The sequence below is a fragment of the Ruditapes philippinarum genome, unplaced genomic scaffold, assembly GCF_026571515.1.
Source record: "Ruditapes philippinarum isolate M1 unplaced genomic scaffold, ASM2657151v2 ctg62_1_1_1_1, whole genome shotgun sequence".
Lineage (NCBI taxonomy): Eukaryota > Metazoa > Mollusca > Bivalvia > Venerida > Veneridae > Ruditapes > Ruditapes philippinarum.
Window position 1 is genome coordinate 347,174 of NW_026865791.1, and position 25,351 is coordinate 372,524.

General features: G+C 35.1%; 2 protein-coding genes across 2 annotated transcripts in view; both read right to left on the minus strand.

Moving 5' to 3' along the window:
- LOC132730354 (atrial natriuretic peptide receptor 1-like) overlaps positions 1 to 5,290 on the minus strand; it is a 42,683-nt gene extending 37,393 nt beyond the window's left edge. Inside the window, exons 1-3 of the mRNA XM_060716264.1 lie at positions 5,111 to 5,290; positions 4,462 to 4,602; positions 3,040 to 3,191 (exon numbers count right to left, since the gene is read on the minus strand). Coding sequence (XP_060572247.1) covers positions 3,040 to 3,191; positions 4,462 to 4,602; positions 5,111 to 5,198 — 381 coding nt within the window. The 5' untranslated portion in view covers positions 5,199 to 5,290. The remainder of the gene's footprint in view (positions 1 to 3,039; positions 3,192 to 4,461; positions 4,603 to 5,110) is intronic.
- Positions 5,291 to 11,808: 6,518 nt separating this feature from the next.
- LOC132730355 (uncharacterized) lies at positions 11,809 to 23,812 on the minus strand. The gene is made up of 3 exons (XM_060716265.1): positions 23,656 to 23,812; positions 13,402 to 13,522; positions 11,809 to 11,984 (listed from the first exon to the last, which is right to left on the minus strand). The coding sequence occupies exons 1-3, from the start codon at positions 23,698 to 23,700 to the stop codon at positions 11,827 to 11,829; spliced, it is 324 nt and encodes a 107-aa protein (XP_060572248.1). The 5' UTR covers positions 23,701 to 23,812; the 3' UTR covers positions 11,809 to 11,826.
- Between the last annotated feature and the right edge of the window lie 1,539 nt (positions 23,813 to 25,351).

Below are 25,351 nucleotides of genomic sequence, written 5' to 3' on the forward strand. Positions count from 1 at the left end.
AAACAAGAGCTGTCCGTAAGACAGCGCGCTCGACTTTTTTATTGCTTGCCAATAAAAAAAGTTTTTGCAGTAAAAGGCAATACAAGAATCTCTGTATTTTTAAAGTGAACAATGGCCATGAGCATTAAGATATTTAGTGAAGAATTATTTTACTGAATTGTGTGATACCCTTGAACAGTTCAGTCAAAAAGTGGACTGGTACTAAAAACTTAACCAAGATTCTAAGTCGATAAAAGGCCTTAATTTTTAAAACAAATCCTTGACAGAGTTACCTTCTCTTGCGTACAGATGGGGGTAATGATGTGAAATAGCATTAAAAGTTTCAAAGCAATATCTCAAAGGGTTAAGGCAATAAGTGGATTTTACCCATATTCAATGTATTTTCTTAGTCAAAAAGGGGCATAATTCTGTCAAAAACCTTGACAGAGTTATGTCCTCTTGTCTGTTGATGAAGGTCGTGATGGTAAACAAGTATGGTCAGTTTCAAAGCAATACCTCCAATGGTTTTGAAATAAAGTGAGGTGGTACAAAAAACTTAACCAAGCTCAATACACTTTCTAAGTCAAAAAAGGGCCATAATTCTGTCAAAAACCTTGACAGAGTTATGTACTCTTGTCTGTAGATGGAGGTTATGATGGTGAACAAGTATGGTAAGTTTCAAAGCCATACTTGTAATACTTCTGAAATAAAGTGGGGTGGTACGAAAAACTTAACCAAGGTGTGACGCCAACGCCGACGCCGACGCCGGGGCGAGTAGGATAGCTCCCCTTTTCATAGAAAAGTCGAGCTAAAAAATCATTCGACTGAAATTTTATTTTAAAAACATAAAATTTGAAGGTTTTTCACTGAAATATTTAGGTCATATGTTGAATTAGTTCATACTAACCACAACTAAGCTTGGATCTGTTCATTTGACCCATTACATTTATCAGAATTTAAAGCAAAAATTTAGTTACAACCCTTTCGCACCAAATCATTTTTTGAATTTTTTTATTTTTTTGGTGCGAAAGGGTTGTAACTGAAACTTTGTCAATTATCTCTTTATGCTGACAAAATAAAATAACCTTTCCAATCAATTATATATCAGTAAATGAATGAAAGCCAAAAACCAAAATTAAAGAAGTATTTATTAGAACGTAAAAGAATAAATAAGTTTTTTGTCTCTCCTGAACAATTTCAAAATATTGAGTTACAACCCTTTCGCACCAAGGCATCGAAATTGCCCAAGGAAGCAACCAGACCTGTGAACTTTCATGTTTCTTAGCACGGGCCAATCAAGCAAACTTGTGGTCGATTTGTGACTGTCTAAATTCTTATAACATTTTCCAAACAAAACCGCCATAGTAACCAGAAAATAAATGTCAAATCTCATAAATGTCAAACTTGGCCTCCCAAAACACATGTAAATCGAAAAATAATCAACATTCAAGATGCGGAAATCAATATACTGTGCTAAGACCGCCATTTTGGTTGTTTGATTTACCTCCCCTTTTCCAGACTAATTCCCGTACCTTCCCGGACTTTTTTATGTATCAACACTAATTCCCGGACTTTTCAAGGCCGGGAGCTCCTGTTTTCAAATTCACGGACATTTCCCGTTTTCCCGGACAGCGTGGGAACCCTGATTATAATAAGGTAATATTAACACAAGTAAAGAAAAAAAAATCTAGGACATACAAAACTGTACTAAGAAAAATAATAATTTTTACAATTTTTCAACATGACCTCATAGTTTGGAACTAACATTGTATTCACGTTCAAATATCTTGATTAATGTAAATAATACTTGTAGCTTATTCTGTAGATAAAGTGAGTTAGTTTGGATTACAAGTCACATCAACAGTGTTTCACAAGATCATACGTTCTAACTGTTGGGGGAAGATTCTTCATGGTTTTTTGAGAACAAGACTCCAACACTTTTTTAGGGAAATAGTAAAGCAAAAAAGGTTTTCATCATTATTGCCCCCCTACAAATGCATTTCAGATTTGATAGTGAACAAGAACTACAATTTGGAGTAAATATCTTTGATACTTTTTGAGAAATTTACCCGAAAAAAAGACCAAGAACCAAGAAATTCAAAGCTGTATTTTTTTTTTGGTTTTGTTTTGTTTGGTTTTTATGGCAAACCATCAAAATTTATGTCATATGGCACTCAAACAGGAAAGATGATTTTGGTTAACCTAGGGTGTTTGTTACATACTGAAAGCTAGTATACCAGGGGTCAATACCATCTCACTAAATGCTGGAGCTAAAAGTTGCATTGATCCAATTGGGAATTCAAACCCATTTAGTTGCACCCAGGGATGAACTCTAGCTGACCATTGCAATTGAATTCTGATGTATTAAGTCCTTAATAACTTATAAAAATAAATTAAAACTTTATCTACCATTAAGTAATGAATTCCAATCTAAATGACTAAAACTGAAAAAGTATTTCAGGTCTAAAGTGATTAACTTTAACAATATTTGAAAAATTGATCTTTGTATTAAAGAAAAGAAAATTTATATATATATAAGAAAAGGGGGATAACTTTGCAAAAATGAATTTAAGGATAATATATGCCCTTCTTAATAAATGTCATAATTTGATAGTGAACATTTAACATCATGTTTTAAGTGAATTACTTTGATAGTTACTGAGAAAATGGACATTAACAAAAAGGCTAACCAGAGCTAAAAATCTTATTTAAAAAAGGGCATAACTTTGTAAAAAAATTTTTTTCGAATTATCTGCATTATTATCACCTTTCATGACAATAAAACATGAATGCAAAGTTTGAAATGAATAGCTTCTAATTAGATTCTGAGAAAAAATGGACCTTAACAAAAAGATAACCAATACTTCAAGACAACAATTAGCCACTCTTTTTTCATTTTCGAAAGGGAAGCTAAATATTTTGAAAATAAGTGGCATATTTACAGATGGGTAGTGATAAATTTCATCTCTACCCAACCATAACTGTGACAAATACAAACTCAATATGATAATTGATTCTTTTTTTACTACACAATGCATTAGAGATTTCAAAGAAACTCACCGCGTATATTCCAGCTATTGTGCCAATAAAAACAACCCCAGCAGCTGCAATAAGTCCAATTTCCCATGTTTTCAAGGGACATTTACCACAATCTTTTGGGCAGGTCTCGCAATTTTCACCCTCAGTTGTTTCACAATTAGAATCACCGCACACTGCAAATTTAAGGTTATATTGTCTTTAATTGAAACAAATTCACAGATTTATCACAGGGGAGGAACTGTTACACAAGGAATGGAATTCTGTGTTAGTGAGAACTGTCATGGAGTTTGGAAAAATTTTGTATATGCTACAGAAACACTGGTATCAAAGATCAACAATGGTAATTTTCATTTTTAAAAAGTGAGCTTTAGGTGCAAAATTAAACTTTAATGATTAAGCTTGCCTTTCATCTTGTATTATATGTAAATTTACTAATTTAAAGTCCATTTTTCATCGCCACTTGTTTAAAATCTGGAAGATTTCAAATGTTGTATAATTCTTGTGATAACTTTAAGTTTTGTTACTGCCAGTGTGCTTCTTGAGCTAAATCACGACACATTTAGGGGTTTTTTTTATTATTCAATAAGGCTGCAGGGCTTTTTTTCACAGGTTGGGGAAGCAGCCCAGCCCTTAATTTTGGGGAAAAATTACATGGTAATTATTTGCAAAAGGGGAAGAAAAAACTTGATGTAAATTCAATTTTTGGGGAAAACTGCATGAATTTAAAGAATTTTTCTTTGGGGAAGCAGCCCTTTACCGGTCCCCTGTAAAAGAAAGGAAAAAAACCCCGGGTGTAAATTCTTAAATTTAAAAGTAATATTATGATTTTTTTAAAATTGGTTTTTTAGAAAAACTACGGGGTTAAAAAAAAATTTACTTTTTTATTTGGGGAAAACATGGGGATATAGTAAAAAACTGTTACACCCTTTTAGGTTTTAAACCCCATTTATCTAAATGGAATAAACTCAATACTGCACTTATAGGTGGCAAATTATATTATATTACTTGTTACCAATGATTCCATGACTAAAAACAGTCCTAATGATGCTATTTTGAAGACTTTATTTTAAAAACTTTTATCACTTTTAAAAGCACTATGATATTATGTGATTTTTACAATATGGCTTTAAGTGTTACTGTCAGCAAATTTTTTTAATGGTTTTGGCACCAAATGGATTTATTTGTTGAACCATTACCAATGCAATTACAAGGGTTGTCCTTTCCCTTTTTGAACACATATTCACACAAATTTAAGCAGTTTTTAAGAGACCTTTTTAAGACAGTGTTACCAAACTCAAGAACTTTTTGATTTGATTTAACCCCTTTTATAGGAACAATTCAAACTTGAGCACTTTGAATGACTTTAAAAACCCTGTATATGATGATAATTACTGTAAATCTAAAGCTATCATCTGAACAAAGAATTAAACACAACATATCTACCTGTTCTTGGAAGAACTTTTATTGTTGCTTGAAGAGCCAGCTGCATATTAGCAATCTTGAAATGAGCAATGAGATCCGTCAAACCATCAGTGGCTATACCAGGTATAAGACTTGTCCAGTTTCCTTGATCTATTGGTCCAACTAAAATACAGATACAACATTAGTATTAAACCAATGAGCATTTCTTATTTTGGCAAATATAAAAATATGCTTGTAAAAAAAACAACAATTGAATCTAATTTGATCAAGGTAATTTTTTTTATAAAAATCAGTTTCCTTTCGATGAAACCCATACTTTTTTTCTTCATTTTTTTCTTTTTGTTTAAAACAAAGGATTTTTCTATTTGCTTACCAGAAAATGAGTCTTAAAAAATAGAAAAGCAATATATAATTCACAGCCCTTCTTAACATAAACTTAATGGTCTTAAAAAAAAAAAAAAAACACCAAAAAAAACTCTTGAAAATAAAAAAATCCTATCTGAGCAATTGTGGTTTTCAGAACAATAATTTATTGGCTTATCCGAAGATTTTAGATGTTGAACCTAAAAAGTTTGCTAATGATCAAATGCAAAAAACACTTTCTTTACCATTTCGTGACATCGTGAATTGGCAACAACTACATCAAATTGTATCAAGACTCAAATCTTACCTTTAACAGCTGAGTGAGTGTATGTAGATCCATCATGTTTCAGCAGGACCACATAGTCCTCCTTTTTTTTTGGGACAAGAATGTACATTCACGTGATTGTACACAGCAATCTGCCTTTTTTATTGTCCTGCCCATCTGTAGGACATGCTGTGTTTTCACACCAAGGTTTTTGCCTTGCTTTCAGTGCTGAAGAGTGGCATTTTAATAATATTTAAACAAGAATTTTTAATATACCGTAAAATTTCCTAATTAACGCCCCTCCCCTAACAAAGGCCCCCCCTCCAGGCCTTTTGATAAGGAAACAATCTACTCAATAGTGCTGAACTCATAATTAAAGCCATAATTTATTCAAATCATTTCAGAAATCCATTTTATTTTATAGTAACACAAATATGTATAATATGAACTTTAAACCTTAACACTTTTTAATGTTATAACCAACACTTGCTAACACTAAATCTATTTACAGTGTTTTTAGATTTAGGAAAAACTGTGTTGTAATAATAGCCCCCCCCCCCCCCCCCCCCCCCTTTTGGAAAATGTTTACCCCCGGGGTATTTACCAATTTCCCAAATGTTGGCGTCTGTCCCGAAATTGGCACCAGATGGACACACAAATAAGGAAATGTTCAAATTCGGATCTGATTGTAATAACACCGGCCCATTCCTGAGGCCATCTTGTGCCTTCGTATGACCCCCGGTTAGATTTTTCAGGCTCCGGCAGCAACTTCGTCAGCAGTCGCAAATTTTTTTGCATGTCAAAAAATTGCCGGAAGACATTGCGAAGGTTCATTTTTGTGTTACATTTGTATGCCAATTTTGCACTTCGTAAGGCGGTCATGAAGCCATCTTGTCAAATCATGTAGTCTTCGTCTTTACTTTGTGTGATCATTGGTGCCATCTGGCATTTTTTGCCTCAAGAAGACCATACGAAGAAAACAAAAAGATGCCTGATTGTCTTAGTAAGACAACATGACTATGTGAAATCCCGCAATACCGTTGTGTTGCCATCGTATTTTGGTATGATGGCATCAAGATGGGACCACGAGTGGATGAAGAAAGCAAATTTGAGTAGCTCAAGTGTTGTTTATGCATCATGGTGGACATACATTAAACGGCTAGCCCCAGACCATCTTTCTTATCTGTCAGTCCTGCACATCTCTTTAAAGACTTCAAAAGCCTTCATTATTTGCAATTACAGTCTCGACTGTCATGTGACTTTCCAAGGGATCTTCAGAAAAAGGTCGCATATGACAGGGAGTCTCTAATACAGTCTCAATATCATCTATCTGTCTTATATACAATGTGATTCCTGTATGTTTTGTGTTTTGATATTAGGTTACTGTGTTCACGTATCTTGCAAAAAACTATATATAGGATAAATTATGCAAAATAAAACCATTTTTCAAACATCAAAGAATATGTAAAAATGTTTATTGCAAACATTTGTGCACATTATATTTAATCAATAAATTACATGCATTGATTTCTTATTGGAAAAATTGACTTAGAATTTATAGATATAAAGTTCTAATTAACCTCCCTTTAATGGCCTTTATTTACATGAAATGTTAAATTGGGTGATATCTTTCATAATTATGCTTATTTGAACTTACAATATTGACAAATCTTAATTTGAGCATCATATTATAATTTATGAAATAAAAACCCGTGAAAAAATTGTGTTACAGGATCTTTTACTGTAACATATCCATATCCAAGCTTTTTTCTGGTTTGGTATCAATATTTTTTCCTTATTAATTTATGGCAGCCAATAGAAAGGTAATTAAAAAAAATGCTGCCTAAAAAATCTTCCTGGGCACTCTATAATTAAAAAAAATCTAACACAAGTCTTACCAGTTTACTCAGGTAGTACATTACACATCATGCTTCCCATGAACCGACGCTACGTCACTTTTGGTCCCTGCATGTATCTACATGCCAACTGTTAATTGAGATAGAGGTGTGTAGAACTGTTTTTGCTACAATGCTGGATTATAAATTGGACTTAATTTATTTTGGCCTCTGGTGATATAAAGGTAATTCCTTTATCGATTAACGGACCAAATTAAAAGGGTGTGAATCGTTTTAAAATCAAGGACAAAACATTTTTTGGGACCAGCAATTAGGGTGTTTTCACATTGACGGGAGTCGTTTAATTTTTAACCATTTATAAAAGGGAAAAAACGTTGGGAAATACTGGGGGCAAGGTGGATAAGACAGGGGTCGTTTTAAAACAGGGGGTCGCTTAAACAGTCTTTGGGCTGGTTTAAAAAATTTTTTCTTAATTTCCTGTAGAATGGCTTTTTTGTGTGAGTCAACGAAAAGTTCAAGGAGCGCATTTCTTTTTGATACACCTTTGAAACATGATGACAATCTAAAGACCCCCTTTTGGTGTATGATAAATTTTAAAATTTAAATAAATTTTGTTGTGCACCCACTATCAGCAACTGAAACTTGTCGCGGTTGGCTGAAAGTTTTATACCACATGGAGGCCACACGATGCCTTCGTGACCATGTTCAAATGCATCTTACTCAAAATAAGATGTCATGTACCCATTGCATGTTCTGCAGGTAAACTTCTTGGTAAAAAAATGCATCTTTAAGGTGACTTCGTGTGTGGATCGGATGCCATCGCGTGACCTTCGGTAGGAATCATGTGTAAATCTGAAACGATTGCATGACATTCTGTTACTAAGGAATCGTACTTGCTTCGGCTGTTGATTGGCTGTCGACTAATATTGGGACATCTTCGCGCAAAATTCAAAATTCCATTTTCGTAGGCCCATCTGGTGTCAATTTCGAGACAGTGTGACACCTGCATTAGGGAAGATTTACATGAAGCCAACGATCATATTAGTATGGATATGGACTTTTCAATGCAAAATCTGGATAAATGCTAAATCTGCACATGCAGCAGTAAATTCCCTCATTAAATTCAAAATCAAATTAGCTTAAATTAAATATAAAGTTGATAATGCTATGCGTTTAGCTGTGTGAAAAATTAAATCAGGGCTGCCAACAGCAAATTGCAAAATCAGAGGAAAATACGCCGAGGGTCAAGGGAGCTGCGCAAGCCCCCTTTGCGGGTCCAGGGCAGAGCCCTGGTGGGGGCCCAGGGGGCGAAGCCTCCGGAAGCTCCTGGATTCTGATGATTTGGTATGCCCTAAAATCAATTTCCTGGACTCTAAATTTGACTTCCTTGGTTGCCTTTAAAGCCATTCAGAGACACTTTAGTTGGACTTCAGGTTTTCATCAGCCCTCAAAACAAATATCCGACATTTTGACAACAGACAAGAGCGACAATGTAAACTGTAATTTGATTGGTTATTCTAAAATAGAATACCGGAAAAGACTCGATTTGACCAATGAGAAAAGCGCTTACAGACGTACCATAGGCAGCTAGCGTAACGATAAAAGCCGAAGCGTGCCGGTTTTTGGGTACTGTATAAAATATGACGAATGAATTTATTGTCTTTGCTGAATTTACATCGATCTCAAAAATGACCCAGGAGCTCACGAAATCCGCGGATTTCCGCGAATAATCAGCAGCCCTGTTAAATGCTACATCTGCACATGCAGCATTAAAATCAAAATCAAATGAGCTTAAATTAAATATAAAGTTGATAATGCTATGCGTTTAGCTGTGTGAAAAATTAAAGCAGATCAAAGTATATTTTCATTCAAATACAGTAAATTTGCACATACAAGTATTTCTGTTCCTGAATATTAGTATCCCAGATTCGAGAAAAAAAAAATTTCGTTGTTTGAATATATTGACCAATATGGAAACATTTGATATGTAACACACAAACCAGTGATTTTTTTCCCTATATAAGTCGTACTGAATAACGGACCCATTTACAATCACAAACAGACCTTCGCAATTTTCAGACTGGGTCCAACGGACCCGTTCAGAATTCTGATGAAATTTCACAATTTGATTAATTAAGCCTTTAATAACGTATGATTTCCTCTCTTCGCATAATAATGCTAAAATTTAGCTTGTTGTGATTTGTTTATCTTAAAATGCGTTCAGCTTTAAATTTTCGTACTGTTTAATTTATACTATTAAACTTGTAAGGACGAATCAATACAGAAACAAGCGTCTGGTAATTTCTGTAAACATCATTCAAAATGTTTCATAACAGTAAGTACTACATTAAAAATTTATATGTTCTTACTGCTTAATATGATATTTACGATCTTAAGTAAAAAATTTACAATTTGTTAAGACACAATACTTTTTTTTTCACAATTTTTATGGTACCGGACCCATTCAAAATTCAGGGGAAAAAATTGCTGCACTTATGAATGCCAGTATTTGATTTAGGCCAAAAAAAAATAATTGTCACTGGTTACTGTGACATGTTAAACAACTTAAAACAAGAATTTGTATCAGAGTTACCAACGTCCCCCGCCTCTGGGAAAATTTATATGAAGCATAAAATTGTGCTTTTTCAAAAGATTGAGGCATGGATCTAAGGACTTTCAGTCCAAAATTATGATCAATGCTAGATCTGCAAATTCAACAATAAATTTATAAAAGAAATAAAATGAAACACTGAATTTAAAAATCTATCATGTAAAGCTTCGACCCTCTAAGTGGTTGACCTTGGAGGTAGTGGTGCAGGTGTAGTGCATGACATAACGTCTTGTTATTGTTACCATTTGTACCAAGTATTTTCAAAATCCCTTGAACTATGAAGAAGTTATAGATGGGACACAAAATATACCCTCTAACAGACTATGTTAATCTTTGACCTTGGAGGTAGAGACCCATGTTTTGTGCCTGACATATCTTCTTATTATTGTGATTATTTGTGCAAAGTATTTTTAAAATCCCTTGATCTATGAAAAAGTTATGGACTGGACACAAAATATACCCTTTAACAGACTATGTTACATTTTGACCTCTAAGTGTGACCTTGACCTTGGAGGTAGGGATGCAGGTGTTATACTTGATATATCGTCTTATTATTGTGACTGTTTGTGCCAAGTTATTTCAAAATCCCTTGAACTATGAAGAAGTTCTACATTGGGCACAATATATACCCTTTACAGACTATGTTAATTTTTGACCTCGAAAAGTGACCTTGGTGCCGGTATGCAGGTGTTGCACATGACACATTGTCTTATGATAGTGACTATTTGTGCCAAGTATTTTTAAATTCTTTTGATATATGAAAAAGTTATGGACCAGACACAAATATTCCTTATAACAGACTGTTAATCTTTGACCTCCAAGTGTGACCTTGACATTAGAGGTTGGTGACAGATTGTTGCGCATGACACATGATATCATCTCATTGTTGTGAACAATTGTGGCAAGTATTTACAAAATCTCTTTAAAGTTAAGAAAGTTATAGACTGGACACGACATATACCCTCAAATACACAATGTTGACCTTGAATGAGCAAGAGTAACCTTGACCCTGGAAGTAGAGGTCTGGTTGTTGTGTATGACACATCGTCTTATTATAACAAACATTTGTGCTAAGTTATTTCAAATTCCTTTGATAAATGACAAAGTTATGGACCGGAGACGAAATATACCTTGTAACAGACTATGTTAATCTTTGACCTCCAAGTGTGACCTTGACCTTGGAGGTAGGTGACCGGTTGTTGAGCATGACATATCTTCTCATTATTGTGAGTAATTGTGGCATGTCTCAATATGGTGATCATTTCTGTGAAATAGTTTTAAAATCCGACTTCAAATAACAAAGTTATGGGCCGGACACGATTTTTGTTCAAGGTCATGCTGTGACCTTAACCTTCAAGGTAGCAACCCAAATGTTGCGCGCGACAAATCCTCTCAATATGGTGATCATTTCCGTGAATAGTTTTTAAATCCAACTTTAAATAACCTAGTTATCGGCCGGACACGAATTTGGGATGTATGTACGGACTGACGGACGGACGGACAACCCGACGACTATATGCTCCCCAGAAATTTTTCGGGGAGCATAAAAAGTTATGGAATGGACACAACATATACCCTCAAATAGACAATGTTGACCTTGAATGAGCAAGTGCGACCTTTACCCTGTAGGCAGGGGTCTGGTTGTTGCGCATGACACATCGTCTTATTATAACAAACATTTGTGCCAAGTTATTTCAAATTCCTTCGATAAATGACAAAGTTATGGGCCGGACACGAAAGTGTGACGGACGGACAGAGCCTGTTTCTATATCCATCTTTTTTCTTCGAAAAGGCGGGGGACAATTAAAATATCAACTGTTGAACAAACATTATTTTTAATCCATGTTCCAGGCCTCAATTTGATATGTTCTTTACTAATTAGTCCATAATGCCGCATGCATGCAGTAACTGCGTGACGTAAGGAAAACCCCTACCCCGATTGGTCGCTATTTATGTAAATACTAAACAGAAACACCTTAATTTTATGCACGGAATGCCCTCATGAAAACAATCTTTATACAATATCACGCTTTACAGATTAAATAAGCGATTTTTGGACATGTAAAAGTAACGTTGAAGATTCTTGCTTCCGTTGAGATCTTGCAAGTAGATGATTCATACCTTTGTGTTTTGCGCGATTCGTAATAAAATTTTTTTACTTTACAAATTCGGGAAAAAAAGTTTAGGGTCGGAGGAAAAAAAGGGTCGGTCAGGTCACCGTAAACAGACATATTTTTTTATTTGGCCTTATACCTATACACACCCCAGTATTATCAAAATTTTTATAACACTTACTCCAAATCTCCTGGACCAACACCAGTGAAATGACCATTTTTCACCGCCCAGTCATAGAAACCTGGTTGAACCTGCAGGAAGTAAGTAACATTAAAAGGATCCTGTGCACGCATTTCATCTGGTGGCTTTAACACCCATTTCATTTTGAAGTTTTCTGAAAGAAAAATGAAAGATTGCTTTGAAGCATGAAAATTGTACACAATATCATCATTAAACAAATTGTTGATAAATAATGCAAAAATGTGAAGCTTTGAGCAATCCAGATTTACTTTTATGTCAGTTAAAAGACCCTTAATTTTTGCATATCACAGTCAATGAATTTTAGATTTTGAATTTACTAGCCAGAATTCCAGTTTTGAATTCATTCTCCTTAATATTTCGCTAAATTTTCTTAAAATTTTCACTGGGCTGAACTAATTTCCACTTGCCATCGGGCCATTGATAAATTTGATGACTCACGGTAGGGAATCACGTGACTTTTACGGTTACGTGTACAGACAATATGGCGGCCTAAAAACCTCGCTTCACATGTGTTTTTCAGGTAATTCTTTATTATATCCCTTTTACTTACATACGAGACCTGTTGCAGCCTACGCGGAATAAAGAATTGTTGCCGCCTATACCTTATTTTCCACCCCTGTGCTCATAGCTTTTACAAACACTCAAAAATTCAACAGAAATTTTCAATGTGAACAATTATATTTCGGGAAAACTGGTCATTTTCTATTCCAATACATGATAGAAAAATGATTTGGGTAACTCCCACGCGTACTTTTATTGTTGATAAAACCAGTCAACATTTAACATGCCCAATAGTTACATTTTCAAATAAAGAAATTCTATGAACATTTTCTCTTTGCTAACTCTACATAGTTTAATCAAATTCATAAAAAATACAAATTTTGCGTGAATGTTACCCAAAAAATAATTGTCCACATTGAAAATTTCTGTTGAATTTTTGAGTGTTTGTAAAAGCTATGAGCACAGGGGTGGAAAATAAGGTATAGGCGGCAACAATTCTTTATTCCGCGTAGGCTGCAACAGGTCTCGTATGTAAGTAAAAGGGAAATAATAAAGAATTACCTGAAAAACACATGTGAAGTGAGGTTTTTAGGCCGCAATATTGTCTGTACGCGTAACCGTAAAAGTCACGTGATTCCCTACCGTGTGACTGTTAGTCATTAACTATGACCGAAATTTCATCTGGCATGAGGGGAGGGGGTGCCAGATGAGTCTCATGCTATACAAATCAAATGGCATCATCTTGGCACATTTTAAAAACATTAACCACGTCAAAATGGCATGTGATTAAGAATGAAACTGCTTGCCTATAAGACGACGTCATTAATATAAATAGAATTGTAAATTCATAAACTATCTGTTAATGGTTCATATAGTAGCAATATCTGTCCCTCAGCAGCAACTGCCATTACGGCCCTTATATGGGCATATACCCCCAGGAGGGATACATGAATTCCGATCCGAACAGCAATATATGACAGATATTATTATCATGCAATACTTAATAGGTTACCCGCCACTTCAAAATGTTTAATTCAAATGTAGTTTACCTTCACAATGCTCATCATTTAGAGGATTTTGATTATCCTGTGATGCGGTTAAATCCCAACAATGGAATCGATAATTGTTGAAGCCATGCCACCCTTTCACATAAGCAATTCTGCTAAACACCTGTAAGATAAGATAAAGCAGGTATAAAGCATATTTACATACATGTAGATTCTATAAAATATAAATAGTACAAGTAACATGCTTGACACACTGTAGGCCAGGCTATTTGGACTTTTGTAAGACAAAAAGTGTTTGCAAAATTTATAAATGTTAGCTTTAACCTAAAATACAAAATTTTCATGAAATTTCTTCAGTGCTTTTTTTCTTTATATATTACAACAACCTTAAAACAGTACTGTTCCCATTAGAAAATAGACATTAAAATACCCAATTTCCAATGTTAAAATTCCCAAAATGTCTGTTCAAAATTCCCTCAAGGCCAAGTGATTTCTCTGAAATCATTTAAATCCAACATATTCACAGTGTTCGAAATTAGCAGTAGTCCGATAGCCCCTGACCACTAAATTTCTCCTCAGGCTACCAACTTTTCACAGTAACAAGCCTGACCAGGCTACTGTAATTTCATAGGCAATATAAATGAATAAATGAATCGTGCTAGTGAAATGTCTTTTGGGCTAGTAATTATTCCAATCTGGTAGTCCGACCAGCCTATTTGATTCAAATCCTTATTTCTTACACTGTATTCATATAAATCACCACTAAACAGTTCTACGAGTGTACAGTGGAAGCTGTTAGCTATCTTTATTTATGATGACCAACCTTATTTGTAGCTGAAAAAATGCTTAAAAAAATTCCCAATTTAGGTCAAAAGAACACATTTTTTTCCCAATCAGTCTGGTCAACTACCAGCACCATTCCCATAGTAGAGAAAAAAAAACCCTGTTCTTCAGGGCTGCCAAAAGCAAATTGCAAAATCAGAGGAAAATACGGCGGGGGTCAAGGGGGCTGCGTAAGCCCCCTTTGCAGGTCCAGGGCAGAGCCCTGGTGGGGCCAGGGGGCAAAGCCCCCTGAAGCTCCTGGATTCTGATGATTTGGTATGCCCTAAAATCAATTTCCTGGACTCTAAATTTGACTTCCTTGGTTGCCTTTAAAGCCATTCAGAGACACTTTAGTTGGACTTCAGGTTTTCATCAGCCCTCAAAACAACGAAATATCCGACATTTTGACGCATTTTGACAACAGACAAGAGCGATTTGACCAATGAGAAAAGAGTTTACAGACATACCATAGGCGGCTAGCGTAATGATAAAAGCCGAAGTGTGCCGGTTTTTGGGTACTGTTTACAATATGACGAATGAATTTATTGTCTTTGTCGAATTTACATCAATCTCAAAAATGACCCAGGAGCTCACGAAATCCGCGGATTTCCGTGAATCCGCGGAAAATCGACAGCCCTGGTTCTTTCTAGCAATTATTTTAATTAGTAAGTTTACCAGTGCCTGTTCCGATCAGCCAAAATGCTCTTTTTACATGCTAGACTTAGAATTACTCCCCTATTGTCTCAGGTGTAGAAGTGTCATTGCGACATGATGTAGGAACTTTAATAAACCATAAAAAAATGTGTTTACATGACAGAATAATAAAACGAGAGTAAAATAGTGTTGTTTTTTTCTGTGTTAATAATGCCAATGTGTTAATTAACCCATTACTTCATGAGCATTTCTTGAAAGATGGCTGTTTTCTAGAGGTGCGCGGTTTAACCGGTATACCGGTAAACCCTGGTCCGAGACATCTGCGGTACGTACCGCGGTACAGACCTGGAAAACCGGTACTTTTAGCTCTAATTTTTTAAAGCAATTACAGATCTGTAAAATGTACTAAATTAAACAACATTTTCTGTTGTACATGTCAATATTTCTTTGAATTAACCTTTTTGCAAACAACTTTCGCCGACTGTTTAATATCATTCTTCGATAGTTCTTAGCGAAAATTGAATGCTTTATCGATTACCGCATGTAAGCCAGAATTGTCGACTTGCATGATCTCAGTTGAAGAAGCAAGAATTGTAGACTTACTTTTACTTGTCCAAATATCGCTTATTTGATACGAAAAATTATGGTAAAGATTGATCATTCATAAGGGCATTTCTTGCATAAAATTAAGGTGTTACTATTTTAAGTATTTATATAAATAGTGACCAATCAGGCTAGAGGATGGGTTTTCCTTACATCACGCACTTACTGCATGCGCATGGCAATTAACTAATTATAGAACGGCGTAGAAAGTGGATTAAAAGTAATGTTCGTTCAACTAATGAATATTAATTAAGCAGTAACATGGTCAGCTGTTTTCTATGTGATAATTTTAATTTGTTTTGGGGTATAGTGGTGCAACGATATACCGGTATATTGCAATACAGTCTCGGGTCGATACGTACCGCGGTGCAGCTGCCCTGTATTGCGGTTTTTTCTTTAATATTTATGCCGAAATAACATGAATGTAGAAACTTCAATTTTGAATCAGTAAGCAACGATTTACGACATCAAAAACAAAACATCAATGAAACATGAAAAGATTGCGGACACTAGTCGATCCCTGTGATGTATAAAGAAACGCCGCCGCGAAACTTTTCCTGACGAAGCTCTTTGATCTTACCGCGCGAGTAGCAGAATCGTGTGACGTCATTTTCAGAGTGCGGCTTTGATCACGCTTTATTAAATTACACCCAGTTACACAATTTAAGTTAGGACTGATTAAAAAAATTGTTGATTAACTGAAATAAAAAAATGGAAAAAGAAGATTTTGAACTAATTGAAAATGAGAAAGCTAAAAGTAAAATATGGGTGGAAATCAACTTAAAAAAGAAAATCTACAGGAAAAATTGAGGACGCATAGCCGTTTGTAAAAAATGTAAGATGGATATTCGCTACAGCGGAGGGACCACAAATCTAAATACACATTTGACTCGACACCACAAAATCAATCTGCAACAAGGTGCATGCAAGTCTGGTACTAGTTTGATCGCGGCAACAGCGTCAACCGTAAAGCAGCCAACAATTATGAGTTCTTTTGGGCAGACTTCCAAATACAAGCCTACAAGTCAGGGGTATAAGGACATAACGCAAGCCGTCGGAAAATTCATTGTTAATGATCTTCGACCGTTTAGTGTTGTCTCAAATGATGGATTTAAGGATATGATTCGTGTTTTAGACCCTAGATACGACCTACCGTCACGTACGTACTTTTCTGAAACTGTTATACCGAACATGTACAATGAACGCGTGGGGTATGTTAAGTCATGCTTGAAAGAATCTATAGATACATGTATGTGTTCTAAAAGAATAATAAGAAGAGTTGAAATATAGCTTACGTTTTACTGTTTTCTTTAATTATTTTAGTATACACTGTACCACAATACGTATCGCAATACAGGCTGTCTATATCGCAATATATCGCAATACGGGTTTGGCTGTATCGTTGCACCCCTATAATGGGGTACATGTTTGTTTTGGTGTCTGACACAGATTAATTAAATACATTTCTCAAACAAAAACAAGTGCTGGTGGCCAAATAAGGCATTTTTTCACCATTTGAGACAACAAAAAGGGGAGGGGGGTGAAAAAGGCGTGTATATCACGTAATGGGTTAAGTTATTGTAAGGTAAGTCAAAAAATTTTAAATAACAACATTTATTGATAGTTAATTCCACAAATTCTTTATTGAACTGACGAGAAACTTATATTTAAATAACAACTTTTCTTAATAGCTAATTCCATAATTTCTTTTTTCATGTCCGACGAGCACAAATTTGCAAGATTTAACAATTTAATAATTCAATACTGGAATTTGGGCCTGAGTAAATTCAAAATCTTAAATTCAATGACTGTTACTTGCTCTGTCTTCCTTTAAGATATTGAGTACCTTTGTTAACTTATGGTCATTGGGTACTTTTATATGTATGAAAAACTTTTATGGCCATAGACATTCGGGCTTTGTATATCAAAATATCATTTAGCCCGACCAAATTTTAACTAGCCCAAAAATTCAAACAAAACCTGAGGCCAGGTTTTTCAAATTTACTTAAATCTTGAGAAAATAATGCAAAGTGATATCATTTGATTTAAAACATTTGTTTCTGATATTCTTAGAAAGGGTGTAAAAGTCAGTAGACTGATGGTCAAATGATCCCCTCTTGCATCAAAACTTACTTGGAAAAAAACTGGTATAAATGATTCTATATATTAATTATTTCGAAAAACCATGTAGCAATAGCTTAAAAAATCAATATTTTTCTCAGTCATTGGGTATAATAAAAATTATGTATTTTATGTAATTTTAAGGATCTAAAAACAATGCTAGACTGTCAGACTACACTCCCTACATTTTATGCCAGCCCGAACGGAATTTTACTAGACTGGGGCTCGGGCTTTGCCTATTTTTTGCGAACTGTGTATCTACATGATCATTTCTGTGTTCTACTTATTTCTCCTTTTGTAACCATAACAACTGTTAGAATTTCAATTGGCGGGGATTCATTTTATTTACACTGTATCGTTTAAAGGAACATAATAGGTGGGTTTGGTGCCGGTTTAAACACATCAGCAGCCAGTGCTTATGCTGCCGACGGTTCCAAGGCAGTGCCACTTATAATGTGTTCCTAAGATGTATGTCTTTGTTGTTTCATACTGTTTTGGCGACACTTTTGTTTGTGTTTATTGTTGTTTTCTCGTCTACCGCAAGTATCTTACCTTTTGTTTTTAATTTTGCCCCTACCTTCCCCGAATCTCCTGACTTCCCTTCCCCTGTGCCCTTTTACTGTGGGCCTATTAATCAATCATTTGATTTCCTTTTCAGTTAGACTATTGTTTCTCTTTAGAGTCAGTGTACCCGGTTCCGCACAGGACCCGGTCCCGCACACTTTCCCATGTTTCATTTTTTCTTAAAAAAATCAAATGAATTTATTTAGTTTTCATTTGTTTTTCACTGAACTGGCATGTTTTCAAAAGGATATGACATAATCTGGGATCTTGCACCCCAGCCTCTCCCTAGACAGTGCAGACGAAAATGTAAATACATGTACATGGCTGTGTAGGTCACACATAAAAACAACTTATTCAGCAATTAAACCATGCTAATTTCTATTTCAATGTTAAGATATTCATAAAATATATATTTGAAAAGAAATGTATGTTTTTTGTTATGGCAAATTTGCTGTTATGCACATGAATTAACTTCTCCAAACTACCAAACGTCAAGTCATTTCACCTTTATTCTTTTGTTTAAAATGATACCAAACTCTGAATCGAACAAGTCATAACTAAACAGATGAAAAAACCTTCAATTATAATTTTTTATGTCTGTGTTTACTACCTACAAGAGGTAAAAAAGTATATGTCTGTCTTTACTACCTACAAGTGGTAAAAAGTATATTTCAATTGCTGTTACATGTTTCCTGTGTGCTACTATGCTTGGAAATAAATGTTTGTATACTGTAGTAAGAATGTGCATTAAATTTATTTGAAGTCCTGAAAATTTGCAAAGAAATATCACTTATCTGGACTTAGAGATGTTAAATAATTTATAAAACATGTTTAAGATGTAAAATAACCATTCAGTATAAAAATGGCCTTGTGTGCGGAACCGAGTCCACTATTTATCATATTTGGCCCATTCCCACGCCCGTTTAACTCACAACGAGTGAAAAATGTCCATCGGTAAAAATGTTGTGAGCAACTTCCATTCCTCGTTGTGAGCACCCATCTATGACGAGTGACACGATAAACAAGGTGAGTTTTTCATAATTTTTGAAGATTACATACATTTATGTAAAAATATCGGAATGCAGTTAGCTAGCGATGTGTTTTCCGAGTATGCACATGTAAAAATATTGCCTGTTGGTGGACAATTTGATGGAAATACCGTGCGACGCAGCCACTCGGGGTAGCTGGAAAACTGGAGGCAACTTCTCTTTGGACCTAATTTAACATTGAAAACGTCGATTCTGGTGACGTTTTGTGCATTCTAACCTAAAACAGATGCCCACAAGTCTTCAGCGTAAATTATTATCTGAAAGTCTTCGTAGAAACGAAGATATACTCTTTTTTGCTTTAATCCTCGTTGTGAGCACCATCAGGGTTGCCAGCATCATAGATAAATAAAATTCCCTGACTTTTCCCTGACTTTTCACTGACCAAATTAGGTTTTTCACTGACTAAAACTACCAAACTTAAATGGTCTCCACCTCCCCTACTGCCGTCCAATTCACCCCAGGGCTTTTTGGTCTCCACCTCCCCTACTGCCGTCCAATTCACCCAGGGCTTTTTTTCCTTCTATAGCAGGGGCCATTTTAGGAGTGTTTCCCCAAAAAGAATTTTTTTTTAAAATCATGCAGTTTTCCCACAAAATATAATTTACATCAAGTTTTTTCTTCCCCTTTTGCAAATATACCATTAATGTATCCCCAAAATTAAGGACAGGGCTGCTTCCCCAACCTATGAAAAAAAGCCCTGCACCCATAAGTTTTTTTGTTGGTTTTTTTTAATGCTTTTAACAATATGGTCAATAAAACACGCTTTATACATCTAAGTTTGGTATTTTGTGTTCAGTAAAATGTTTTTGATAAGATCAAGTCTGAAGCAAAACTATTATCTTGAGCTACAGAATACTGACATAGCCAATATAATTAATAACAAGAGGGTCATGATGGCCCTGAAATTACTCATCTGAATATAAAAACTCTCCATGAACAAGAATAATTTTGACCCCAGGGCGTTGATTTGAACAAGGTTGGTAAACACCCATTGGAAAATGTTTCATGCCAAATATCTAAGCTCTAGCTCTTTTGTTTTTTAAAAGAAGACTTTTTAGTTTTTACTATAATTATATACATATAAGGAAAATTAATGACCCCCATGACTGGACCAGTTTTGACCCCAGGGCTTTTATTTTAACAAACTTGGTAGACACTTACTAAAAGATGTTTCATGCCAAATATCACAGCTCTACCTCTATGGGGTTTTCAAAGAAGATATTGTTTTGTTTTTTTTACTATGTACATAAAAGGAAAATCAGTAACCCCCTGGGGTGGGGCTTACTTTGACCCAAGGACTTTTATTTGAATAAACTTGGTAGACACACACTAGAAAATATTTCATGCTTAATATCTAAACTCTAGCTCTTTTGGATTTGTTACAAGAATTTTTAAGTTTATATAAACACATAAGGAAAATCAATGACCCCCTTGACTGGGCAAATTTTGACCCAAAAGCTTTTATTTGTACAAAATTGGTAGACACTCACTGAAGATGTTAAGCTCTAGCTCTTAAAAGAGGTGAACATGTTTTTTTTCCAGATTTTACTTTATACATATAAGGAAAATTCTTCAAAATTATTCTTCCCTGACTTTTCCCTGACTTTTTAGGATTTTTATTCTTCACTGACCAATTTTCAAAATTCCCTGACAATTCCCTGACCTTGAAAAAATATCAGATTTCCCTGACTTTTCAAGTCTGCTGGCAACCCTGACCATAACCTCGTTGTGAGCAAGACAAGTGCAGTGCTTGTCTGGTTTTAATATGTAATTCAAATGGCAAGAATACAATTTTCAATCTACCAAAAGCAATCAAAACGTTTTTGTACAATAGTTTTTCTTTGCAATAGTTCTTCTTTTTCTTTTATTGAAAATTATTCTTCATATTCACAAGTCATCAAATTAACAGAAGAACTAAATCAGTGGAGGTAAATCAGGTATTTTATTTCGTATACTCTAGTGTGGCACGAGTGAACATCACGGGGTGTTTATGAATATTTCAACAATTTCACAATCTGTGTGATACACACATACATATGTCTATCCTGAGCTGAAGACTGACCAAGTTATGTAAAACAAGAACTGTCACGGTAAGTTGACAATGCCCCTGAAGTGGTGCTTTGTCCTTTGATTTATGGACCAGATAGATTATTTGATTTTGGATAATTAGATCTTCAATGTGAAGGTAATTCAAGGTCAAGGTGAAATAAATATAGATCAGTTGGAAGGTCTTGTCCAAAGGGGCATTGTGTCCAAATATGAATTAATTCCACTTACTTATAAAGAAGTTATGACCAATGTTAAAGTTTTTGGATGTTCTAGAAGGTAATTCACGGTACAAGGTAAAAAAAATACAGATCAGTTTGAAGGTCTTTGTCTAAAGGGGTGTTGTTTCAAAATATGAGTAGAATCCGTATACTAATAAGGAAGTTATGACCAATTTTTAAGTTTTTGGACAATTTGACCTTTAAGGTGAAGGTCATTCAGGGGTCAAGGTCAAAAGAATATAGGATAGTTGAAAGGCCTTGTCCAAAGATGTGTTGTGCCTAAACATTATGCCAGGACATTATGGCCCATCTTAAATGTTTTTGGACAATTTGACCTTCAAGGTAAAGGCCATTCAGGGGTCAAGGTAAAAAATACAGGTCCGTAGGAAGGTGCTAAGGGATGTTGTGTTCAAATATGAATCAAATCCGTTTACAAATAAGGAAATTATGGCCAATGTTAAAGTTTTCGGACAGATTGACGGCAGGGCCAAAAAACCCTTCTTTGTAGGGGCCGAATATAGGCTACTTCCCCAACCAAACTAGCCTCTTTTTTTCCCCAGTTTGGTCCTCAAAATTCCCCAGTCTTTTGAAATTTCCCATAGAATTTAGAACAAAATTAAATGATGGTGTTGAATTAAGGATTTTGACTGCCTTATTTGTATTTCCCAGTGCTTTTTGCTTTTCTATTTTGAAGAACTTGTTAAAAGTTTGTGTTAAATTTAAGACCCCTTTTCCCAAAGTATGCCAAAATCAAAAATATGCCCCTTCCCCAAAAATGGTGTTTTGGCACTGGACGGACTGACAGACGGACAGTTCAAAACTAATATGCCTCCCTTTGGGGTATGCACAACGTCTTGAAAAGAAGTGCTGCTGTGCAAAAACGTTTTAATTGCTGTGGTAGATTGAAATTATATTTTCACCATCTGAATTACATATTAAAACCATACACGCACTGCGCTTGTCTTGCTCACAACGAGGTTATGGTGCTCACAACGAGGATTAAAGCAAAAAAGGGTATATCTTCGTTTCTATGAAGACTTTCAGATAATAATTTACGCTGAAGACTTGTGGGCATCTGTTTTAGGTTAGAATGCACAAAACGTCACCAGAATCGACGTTTTCAATGTTAAATTAGGTCCAAAGAGAAGTTGTCTCCAGTTTTCCAGCTACCCCGAGTGACTGCGTCGCACGTTATTTCCATCAAATTGTCCACCAACAGGCAATATCTTTACATGTGCATACTCGGAAAACACATCGCTAGCTAACTGCATTTCGATATTTTTACATAAATGTCTGTAATCTTCAAAAATTATGAAAAACTCACCTTGTTTATCGTGTCACACGTCAAAGATGGGTGCTCACAACGAGGAACGGGAGTTGCTCACAACATTTTTACCGATGGACATTTTTCACTCGTTGTGAGTTAAACGGGCGTGATTCCTGTTGCTTAAAATCAAGTGCGCCTAGAAGTATGACCTACTTAAGATAGAAACGTTTCGGTAATCAGTTTTTATGGGCATAGGATGTAATTTTCAAAATAATATCTATTATAAGAAGAATTTTTAACTACAAGATAATTTTCTTAATTTTACTTAAAAAAGTGTACGACTCCGGGTACACTGACTCTAGGTATGATATCATTTATGTGATGATCCTATCCGTACTCTGCATTGCGCGGTTCACTTTGGGCAACTTTAATTAGGGCTCCTTGCCGCTTGTTCTTGTTGCTTGGTAGTTTAGGGGTTGCCTTCATTTAAAGCCGCCTTTCCTTGTTGATGTTGTTTATCATATTTTATAAAGTTCTGTAAGCCAGAACTACCGCTGGGACAACAATAAGCAAAACGGCAAAAGCAACACGTCCTCTCACTTAAATGATGAAAACAGTGGATAGCTAGCATACTGTGTGCACATTTTGATCACACCTGCATAGAGTCTACCCGCGGGGATTCATCCAGAAGTCAGAACGGAAAGCCATTTTTAAGGCGAAATCAATTTAGTTTTGAAAATAAAGTTTGTATGACGAGAACTCTAAACAAATACAAGAAAAACGTCACTCAATATTTTATACAGTAGTCTTAGATCTATTTCGCGCCATAAAAATAAAATGTGAACGCGGCGGCCATTGTAGCAGACGACCAATAAATTATCACATCTATTATGGTAAATGATATCAAATTTAAAAATATATTTATTTTATGTACATCGCTGAAACTTACCAACACGCATAGTATAGAAAAACACACTGAATTGTGTTTCTCCATGATTTCTAACGGAAGAAACTTTTGCGTTGTTGTTGTTGTTTTTTTTTGCAGTTGTTTTCTACCCGCCTTCAGGACAATTACGTCATCACATTATAATGACGTCATACTTAGTGAAAAGCCAGTTCGATTTGTATATTCCTCTAGAAGACGGCAGTGGTTAACTTGTACAATTAGACGTTGAAAATGATATATGGGTTGGTTTTATTGGTTAGCGTGAAATAAATAAATAATTTAACTTCAACTTGAAAAGATTAAATATCTCCATTTTTTACTTAGATAGAATCTAGTAAAACAAAGAATATTTCGACACCAGTATTGGAGGCTGAGCAAATTAAAATTTAATCAAAACTAAATTGATTTCGCCTTAAAAATGGCTTTCCGTTGAATCCCTGCTGGTATAGACTCTACTGTACTAATAATATCTGTCATATGTTGCGGTTCGGACCGTAATATCCGTCCCGAGGGGACCCGCCCATGGGCGCGTTCCCGAGAGACGGATATTCCGATCCGAACTGCAAACATATGAAAGATATTTTTTCTTGCATATTCTGCCATATTATTTCATATTTAAAATGGTTAACCTCAATATGATATATGTTCATGGAAATTAAAGTAATTTCATCCATAACTATTTTCTTACAATAGCGTATGAACTTACAACTTAAATAACAACGGCGAAATGACGTCATCCTAAGCACATATTTCCCTTCTAAAACGACGTCATTTTAACGCGGTTCATTCATAAAGTGCGCTAAAATGACGTTGTTGTTTGCAACGAGTGAGCCACGAGTGAAATATGGACTTTTGGTGTTCACAAGGTGAAATATATTTCGATCTTACACTAAACTAAACAAATTTTCTTTTTATTATATGCAAAGAAACGTTTTAAAAAGATATTAAACCAAATACTGAATGAAAAGCGCGTCAAATAATAATACAACGTGACGTCATTTACGACGTCACGTCATTAAGTTGGTACCCAGTACTGTGAACGCTGATATTTCACTGTAACAACGTAAGGGGCTTAAATTCAAAACAGTGAAATTATCAAAGTGGTAATTTCACTGTTTCAAACAGTGAAATTACCAGTTTTATTTCACCGATATATTTCTATAAACCACCGAAAAGCATGTAATAAAATAGAAATAGTGTATGCGTCTTTTTGTCCATTCCTGAAGGTATGATCAGAAATTATGATCAAAATTTGATTTTCAGCCAGATTCACAAAAAGAGGGCAAATTCTTATTTAAAATGATGTCTACAGTATAGATCTATCACTGGATACTGTCTCAGTGTCAGTGTCAGCGTAGGTGGGAATTTCAGAATTTGATTCTGACGTTTTCTTGCATAGCAGACTGGCGTTTCCGTGAGTTTTACCCATGCCGGAAATTTCATCTGGCATGGGGGGTGCCAGATGAGTCGCGTGCCAAACAACAACGTCATTTTAGCGCCATTTATGAATGAACCGCGTTAAAATGACGTCGTTTTAGAAGGGAAATATGTCTTAGGATGACGTCATTTCGCCGTTGTTATTTAAGTTGTAAGTTCATACGCTATTGTAAGAAAATAGTTACTGATGGAATGACTTTAATTTCCATGAACATATATCATATTGAGGTAAACCATTTTAAATATGAAATATTATGGCAGA